The sequence below is a fragment of the Asparagus officinalis genome, chromosome 1, assembly GCF_001876935.1.
Source record: "Asparagus officinalis chromosome 1, Aspof.V1, whole genome shotgun sequence".
NCBI lineage: Eukaryota > Viridiplantae > Streptophyta > Magnoliopsida > Asparagales > Asparagaceae > Asparagus > Asparagus officinalis.
This window is the reverse complement of record NC_033794.1, coordinates 111,666,986-111,676,466: the sequence shown is the minus strand read 5'-3', so window position 1 is coordinate 111,676,466 and position 9,481 is coordinate 111,666,986. Positions and strand designations below refer to the sequence as shown.

Below are 9,481 nucleotides of genomic sequence, written 5' to 3'. Positions count from 1 at the left end.
AAACACAAACAACAACAACCAAGTCTTTATCCCAAATGTTTAGGGTCGGCTACATGAATCCTATTTTTTCATTCTATTCTGTTACGGGTCATTTCCTCCGTTATGTTAGCTTAATCATATTCTTCTTAATTGTTTCTGACCAAGTCATTCTAGATCGACCTCTAGATCTCCTAGTCTCATTAGCTCTAATATTATCACTTTTCCTAATCGGTACACGAAGGGGTCTCCTTTGTACATGATCAAACCATCTTAATCTATTCTCTCTCATTTTATCCTTAATAGACGCAACCTCTAATTTACTATGGATGCATTCATTTCTTATCCTATCTTTTAATGTATACCCACAAGACCATCGCAATATTATCATTTTTGCTACACTTATTTTTTAAACATATTTTGAATTGCCCAATATTCTGACCCATAAAGCATAGTTGGTCTTATAACAGTTCTATAAATTTTTTCCTTTAGTTTCATTGGTATTAAACGATCACATAAGACTCCCGAAGCACTCTTCCACCCGATTTGATTCGATGCACACATCATCCTCTATCTCACCATCATATCTAATGATAGATCCTAAATAGCAAAAATGATTAGTTTTAGGTATTTTTTAGTCATCAATATGTACCATAGACTCTCTTTCTTTCCTACTTTTACTAAAAATACATTCCATATATTCTATTTTTGTTCTACTAATTCTAAAACATTTAGACTCAAGAGTTTGTCTCCATCTTTCTACTTTAGAAATAACACCTCTTCTAGTTTCATCAACTAATACTATATCATCAATAAATAACATACATTATGAGATTTCATCTTGAATGTGCTTAGTAAGTTGGTCCATAACTAATGCAAAAAGATAAGGACTTAAAGCTGATCCTTGGTGTAAACCTATGGTAATAGGAAATGGTTTAGTCTCTCATTCATTAGTTCTTACTTTAGTTGTTACTCTATCATATATATCTTTAATCACATCAATATATATACTAGATACATGTTTATTTTCTAACACCCACCACATTACCTCTCTAGGTACTCTATCATAAGCTTTTTCTAGATCAATAAAAATCATATGTATATCCTTTCTCTTCTCTCTATATCTCTCCATTAACCGTCTCAAAATATGTATATGTTCCATAGTTGACCTTCCAGGCATAAAACCAAATTGATTTTCAGATATACATGTCTTTTTTTTATCTTTGCTCAATTACCCTCTCCCAAAGTTTCATTGTATGACTCATGAGTTTAATACCTTGATAATTTGAATAACTTTGTATATCCCCTTTTTTTTATATCGGTATCAAAATACTAATCCTCCACTCATCTGACATTCTTTTCGTCTCGATAATCTTATTAAATAGTTTAGTTAACTATCCTAAACCTCTTCAAAATATTTTCAAACTTTAATAAGGATATCGTCCGGTCCTATGGCTCGTTCACTTTTTATTTTTTTAGAGCATCTTTAACCTCGCTAATCCTAATTTTATAACAATATCTATAATTCCTATCATTCACTATATGATCAAAATATCTATTTGGCTCACTTGTTTGGTTATCATTAAACAATTGAGAAAAGTAACATCTCCATCTCTTTTTTGTTTCCCCGTCGGTCACTAGAACCCTTTGATCCTCACTTTTAATACACCTAATATTACCCAAATCTCTACTCTTTCTTTCTCTAATCTTAGCAAACTTATATATATCTTTCTCTCACTTCTTAGATTCTAACTTCTTATAAAATTTTCATAAGCCTTGTATTTATTCTTATTTCTCACTAACCGTTCTTTTTGCTTTCTTCCTTACTAGTTTATATTTTTCTAAGTATTCCTTACTCGTACACTTTTCTCACTCTTTATATAAAGTTTTCTTCTCTCTAATAACCTTTTGCACACTCTCATTCCATCACTAGCTCTCCTTACCGTCTAATCTACAACCTTTAAATTCTCCTAGTATATCTTTAGTCACTTTCCTAATATAAGAAGACATGCTATTCCATATAATATCAGTCTCATTATCTATGTTCCATATATTCTTTTATTATCTTATCTTTAAAATATATTAAATTCTCTCCTTTTAAATTCCACCATTTCGTTCTTAGTCTTTTGTTCACGTTATTTTTTCTACTCCACTTTTAATAGATATGTCTAAGATCATCAACCTATGTTGTGTACTTAAACTCTCTCCTGGTATAATTTTACAATCCTTGCATATTAATCTATCTACCATTCTAGTAAGAAAAAAGTCTATTTGACTATTATTGAAATCACTTTTAAAGGTTATTAAATGTTCATCCCTTTTTCTAAAAAGTGTATTTGCTATTATCAAATCATACGATATTGCAAACTCTAGAATTGTGTTCATCCCTTTTTCTAAAAAGTGTATTTGCTATTATCAAATCATACGATATTGCAAACTCTAGAATTGATTTACCCATATCGTTCTTCTATTATCAAATCATACGATATTGCAAACTCTAGAATTGATTTACCCATATCGTTCTTATCTCCATACCGAAATCTCCATGTATTCTCTCATATCCGTTATTATCCTTACCAATATGCCCATTAAGATCCCCTCCTATAAGTAATTTCTCTCTAAATAAGATTCTTTGTACTAATTCAGCTAATCTATCCCAAAATTCCTTTTTAGTACTCTCAGGCAAGCCTATTTGTGGTGCGTAAGTACTAATAATATTAATAACATCTACATCTAAAATAACTTTTATTAGTATTATTCTATCTGCAACTCATCTTACATCTACAACACTTTCTTTTATTATATTATCTACAAGAACTCCCACTCCATTCCTATTTTTCTCTTTTCCCGTGTACCAAAGTTTATATCCGGTCTTTTTAATTTCTCTAGATTTTTTACCTATCCATTTATTTTCTTGTAAACAAATTGTACTTATCTTTCTTCTAATTATGACATCTACTAATTCCATTATCTTTTCAGTAAGTGTACATATATTCTAAGTAACTGATCTAATTCTATTTTCTTGTAAAAATCTCCTACCATTTTCCCTCTTAGACCGTTCTAGTCTATGCCTAATACTATTATGTACCCTATTAAAAGATTGTAGATTCTTAGAACACCCTCGTTTACTTATCATTACACCAGGGTGACATTGATGTAATGTGTCGCTTCCGGTGTATGCCGTAGCAAACCACTCTTGCTTACTTATCATTGCATCGAGGTGAGATCGATGCAAGGCGTCGCGGTGGGGACGCTCCAACGAGTATATAATAGAATTCAGTTTGCCCCAACGAGTATATAATAGAATTCAGTTTACATGTGGATCCGACTATGTTTTGCGCTGGTTGTCGGCTATCTAACACAACCCTTATTTATCCTAGCTTGGGACTGCAGTGCTAACAAACAGCACTGGCGGAGTTTCCCCCAAACCAACACACACACACACAATTTCACCAAGTAGGGGGAAGGAAGTTCCTCATGTTATGATTATGGAACTTGAACTTGTAAATATCTAACATCAGAGAGGAGACATTACTCCAATTTCCCTGTTTATATGCCTCTCTATGCTAATGCATGTAAAAGGTAAAACATGAGTTCTGCACTGAGTTAATGAGAATATACTGTCCAATGATTAAAATCTCGATATGAGTTGTTGTTATGGTTTATTGGTACCAGCATCGGGAGTTTTAGGTTAGAAATAGGCAAATAGAGCAACCTATTTCAATCCAAGCTTTATGTTTGCTTTTCTTTTTATATTCCCCAGTATGACATTATCAAATCAACTTTTGGTACTTCAGATCTCATATTTCTTCATTTACCGGTCATTATCTCAATCTATTAGTCAATAGTAGTCAATTTTTATGATATCTAGCTGGCATCAACTGGATGTTTTCAGCATGCTTAAAAGCAATCTGATATAGCTTATATGTATTGGCACTGGAAGATACTTCAAACCTTCTCATATCCCGTTATCTACTTATCTACAATGAGAACAGCCATCAAATTTATATTGAGAACACTATTACTCTCCGATGAGCTATATTGAGACTGGAACCTTGATGTGGAATCATCCACAACTTGAAAAATAAAACCGGACCTTCACATGGTTCATGTCAAAAGACCCTGCCACAACACCAAAATTTCAAAGTTGCGACGAGGGTTGAGAGTTATATTGTATATTCTAACATGCTCCTGTAGGTCAGCAGAAACCTAGGCTCACACACTGTTTTTTTTTTTTTTTTGTTAAATGCACTTTGAAATTCGGTGCTAGCAAGATTCGAACATGGGTTTGCTCTAAATACCATGTCAAAGGACCATGCCACCATGCCAGAACTCCGAAGTTGTGGTAAGGATTGTAATTTTATATTCTAACAGTTCAAACAAATCATACAAAAAATATGATATAATACTAACTTACGTAAGTTTATCTGAAACATGCGACTTTACAAGCTTATTATTGTAATATGGTCAAAGAAATAGGTTCATTCATCCGACAGTTGGCACACATAGGTTCTATGGCATGCTGCGCTGTTCCACATTGCAACTTGGTTAAGAACTTGGCATCAGTCAACAGTTCAAGGAGGGTTAAATTCTGATTTACAGTCAATCATGAAACTTGGTCAATTCTTTGCATAGAATTTGGGTGTGCTCTACAGCTTTATCCCATGTTGATGGGGAAAAGGCTTAGATGATGAGAATCAATCATCTGATGTGACTACTAGATTACTTGTGGCATATAGTAAGCATATTGCAGGAACTTGGCATGAGTCATCAGTTCATGGAGGGTTAATATCTGATTTACTCATGAAACTTGCTCAATTATTTGTATAGATTTTCAACATTAGGGTGCTCTCTAGAGCTTATTCCATGTTGATGGGAAAGAGGTTTAGATGATAGGGATCAATAGTCTGATGTGACAACTCGATCTTTTGAGGCATCCATTGTAGACATCAGGAGCCCCTTATGAAAACATCCAATATAAGCTATTACTAAAATATAAGATGCATGTTCATTTCTTTCAAAGAAAACGAAATATATCCGAAGTATCTGAGATGCGTGTAAATGACCAGTGCAACTCTGGAATGAACTTTGTGAGAGAAGTGAATTTCCAAGCATCAACAAATCTGTCATCCAAGAACCCAAAATACCGAATTCAGTATCTCCCTACACTACAATCCTCTTGTTGCTTCACCTTTTCCATTCCTTCAAACATTGTATAATAAATTTTCTATTAAATAGGTGACAACTTGGAAATAAGCCAACAAACACCATATGAAATGGCAATACATGCTCCCCTATGTTCATGCCACCAAAATATTCCAATATATATTGACCTCATCCAAGGGCTTTTAGCAACTGACAACAACAACAAAGCCTTTATCCCAAATTTTTAATGATTGTTAAATTATAAAAGAAAAATCACGAAGTTTCATTTCATCACTGTCTCACTATTATATTCAGATATGACATGTAGTATTCACGGGAGAGAATACTATAGTAGGACTAAAGAAAAATCCCAAAGATGTTGAAGTTTGAACAGACTGAGGATTATTTACTATCGTAGGACTATTGACATGCAAGAACAAAATTTACAGGAAATAGAAAAACTTCTAACACAAACAAATTCACAGAAATAAACTTATGTATCATATGGTTGGCGCTTCATGAGTTGGCAAGGTGGTAATCAATAATGTCAATAATAATTATAATATGCTCGACATACCTTGATATATCAATTTGCAAACAAGTCTTGAAAGCTAGGCTGCAAGTCTTTGAACTGTACCAATGCCCTTTACCGATGCATATATTAGTCCCATGCTGCAAGTTGGCACTCCCATTCAACAGACAGGTTGTCATTCTGTTCAACAATGCATTGGGTAGAACATTTCAGGGAAGACTCAAATGGAGTTAATAAACACCCATTACACTTGATGGATTCCCCAAATTTGATTTGCTGTGGATCTCAAAGTAATTGAAAATCTGTCCTTTTTGACTTTAAACTAAATGCAAAAGCTGATAATGATATGGTAAGAGGTAGCCAAAAGGATCCGTAGCAAATGAGTTCAATAGCTAAACCTGGGTTAAACGGATATGATTTTGTTCTCAGAAAGCTAAATGCTAAGCTGAAACTTGCACGCAATGTGCGTAATAAAAAAGACCCCAAAGCCACCATAACCCATATCCATGAAATTGTTAAGTAGTAATTATCCTGTAAATAGGTATTCTCATGTGCTCTGTTGATTAAAAGACTTATAAGCACTTCACGTCAATCTTCATACTCTAAAACATAACCTACAGATCACACAATTTAGATGTCTAAACTACTCATAGAATTGGTCACATTTGTTTTATAGTTAAAAGACATTTTGTTTCACTGTTTTTTAATGTCACACCATTTAACAAGAGTGTTTGAAATCAACAAATAGAGTGAGTTTTACAAATTTTACATTTTAGGTTATGGATATTAAGATACACAGATTGAACTACTAGTAGTTGCCCCCTCACGTGTTTGAGGTTACACCTTAATCCCTGTTATCATTTTCCTACATAGAAGTTGATAATATTCTAAGAGTTACCAAGGAAAATTTTAGCTCTTTGCGTCAATGATAAAAAAGTAAAATCCAACTAGAGAACTTCACATCTTTCTATTTACTTCCTTTCCATAAAGTACAAAACTAAGAAAAGTTTCTAGAGGTGTGGCAAAGTACATTGACATGTAAATCGAACTGTGCATAATAAATTTTTTTGAGGAAAAAACTATAATTGAAAAAAATCCTACAATACTGTACTGGTATCCCGAATACGATCAAATTAACAGAAAATAACATGTGTAAGCTCGAATTCATTTTGTCAGTTGTTTGCAGAACTTTAAAAACTCCTATGGGTATTAAACTGGCCGAAAAACTTTTTATTGATCTGAAAAACACAGAAAAAGATAAGAAAATATATGCTTCAAAATTTAGATGACGTAGCTTTTGTAATTCATAGAACCATATCAAAATGTTCGCGTACAAAGTTTCTCTCTTTTATTATGCAATAAAGGGTCTAGAAAGACAATAAACTGAAGGACCCATTTCCTCAAATACTTGATATGCAAAAAATAAAATAAAATAAAATAAAACCCATAGCTCACAAATTAAAACGAGCAAAGCTCACCTCTGCGCTTTCTTTCGATCGATCCAAATTCCCAAAAGGAAACGCAAGTTGAATTCGGATCGTTTGTTGTATTTGGGTTCTAGAGATTAAGGAGATGAACAAAAAGCAAGGAACAAATAAATATTGGGGGAAAGCGTAGTCAAAAGAAATGGGTTTTTTTGTTTTTTGTTTTTTTTTTTTTTTTGCAAAATGCACCAATTGAGGGCTGCGGCTGACGATTTTTGAGTATTTCTTGGAATTCTTTTTTTTTTTGTCCTTTTTTGGGGCTTGGTCGTCTCTTTTTCTTTAATGCGGCTTTTCGAGAAGCTTTTGGACACGGAACTGCATAAAGATCAGACTGTAGATTTGGGTCCCATGGAAAGTGCGTGAGAATGGGCCCACCGGGTATCCAACTTGCAGCCACGGCCACCGCACCTGACAAACTTTACAAAACGGGGCTTTTCGCGTGGAATCCCCCTTACATTTTTAATTTCACTCACACCCCCTTGGAACACTGGGATGTCACAAAAGGCCCCAAACTTTCAAAATTTCCTCACCTAATTTCTGGATACTTCATCTTACACAAAGGGCAACAACACCATTAACGGTGTTAGGAGGGTCCAATGGTCAAGACACCCCAAATTTTAGAGATGCTTTGCAAGACGCCCCAGAAGCCGGGGGTTTAGGAGAATAAGAAAAGTGAAGGAGTTTTGTGAAAAATTTTAAGGGTTTGATCCGACCTCATCGGCCGATAATGAAAAAAATAATGTTAGAGGCATACCACCCATCACAACCCCAACCACACTCTCCCCTCTCAATGATACAGTAAACCGGGCCCCACATGGAATTTTAAATTTTTTAAAATCTCATGTGGGGTCCGGTTTACTGTAGCATTGAGAGGGGGAGTGTGGTTGGGTTTGTGGTGGGTGGTGTGCCCCTAACACCACTCTAATGAAAATTTGTCATCATTAGCTATGTCAAAAAAAAAAAAAAAAACTGATGCAGCTCTGAGGCCTGTTTGCGTAATGGCCTTTTTAGGGAGCTAGCTAAGCCGAGTAACTCGCGTGAATGAGGGCGTAGGTGTGTAAGCAAGCATTGCGGGAATCTTCAACCAATAAGGCTAGATTTTACTATGCTACCTCAAAGCCTCTGCGCTATATTTTACTTTGCTACCTCAAAGCCCCTGCCATTTTTCACTCTGATACTGTCAAGAATTTTCCTATTATTTTGATATTCAAAGTCTCAATCTCATTTCACTCGGGTACTCCCAACGTACTCTTACCACTTTGATACCTTAAAAGTTTCAATCAAATTTCACTTTGTTACTCGTGTCTATATCCCATTAGGTTTTTTCCTGGTTAAGTTTGTCTCAACGTGCTTAGTGATTAGCTAAAATTGATTCAAATGTATTACGTGATAATCACATGCTAAAGACATGATAAAATTTTAACAAGAAAAAATATAACGGAATATGAACGAGTTATTAAAGTGAAAATGTCATTGAAACTTGGAGTATCAAAGTGTAAAGAAATAATTATCAAAGGAAAATAAGATTGAAACGTTGGGGTTTAAAGTGTTTAAAAATACTTTGAAGCATCAAAGTTAATGCAAAAATAACTCACCAAATAACCAAAAGAGTTTTTCTGTATTAGTCTCTTAATCTTTCATATTTGAGACTAGTCCTTCACATAATTAAAATTAGTATTTGGTCCCCTAATTCTTAAGCTATTATGAACTAGTCCCTCAAATTATATTAAAATTTCTATTAGGTCCGCCAAGTCTTAAGTTATTTTGAAATGAATCCTTGAAATCAAAATAAACATCAATTAAAGAGATCTATTTGAGATGACTTCTGAGAATTGAGGGGCATAAGAAGTAACAATAGGCACCATTTTATAATGGTAAGCATGAGGAATACGAGAATCATATATTCCTAAGATTTTAGAACTCAGAACGGTCCTTTGATGAACACAATATTCTTGATGTATGTTTTTTATCATGTGCTTAGCAATTGGGTGGAACAGCCAAATGTATCACATGTCAATCACATGCTACGGAAGTACTATAATTTTGAAAGAAAAATCCTACGGAATATAGATTTGGTTTAAAGTGAAATGTTGGGGTATCGAAGCATTAAATAAATACTCTTGGGTATTAAAGGGAAATAGGATGGAAACTTAAGAGCACCAAAGTGTTTGTAAAATACTTCGAGGCGCCAAAGTGAAAGTTAGTGGACTTTAGGGCATTGAAGTGAAAATAAGCAACCAAATAACCGAAATGTTTTCTTTTTCAATATTAGGCACTTAAATCTTTTATATTTGCAACTAATCCTTCATATGATTGAAATCGCCATTAGGTCAGAACCCCCAAC

The 9,481-nt window shown here is 34.1% G+C and overlaps 1 protein-coding gene across 1 annotated transcript in view; it reads right to left on the bottom strand.

Moving 5' to 3' along the window:
* Window positions 1-7,397, bottom strand: part of LOC109828988 (L-aspartate oxidase, chloroplastic) — a 13,457-nt gene extending 6,060 nt beyond the window's left edge. The window contains exons 1-2 of the mRNA XM_020396020.1: window positions 7,132-7,397; window positions 5,699-5,833 (exon numbers count right to left, since the gene is read on the bottom strand). Coding sequence (XP_020251609.1) covers window positions 5,699-5,832 — 134 coding nt within the window. The 5' untranslated portion in view covers window position 5,833; window positions 7,132-7,397. The remainder of the gene's footprint in view (window positions 1-5,698; window positions 5,834-7,131) is intronic.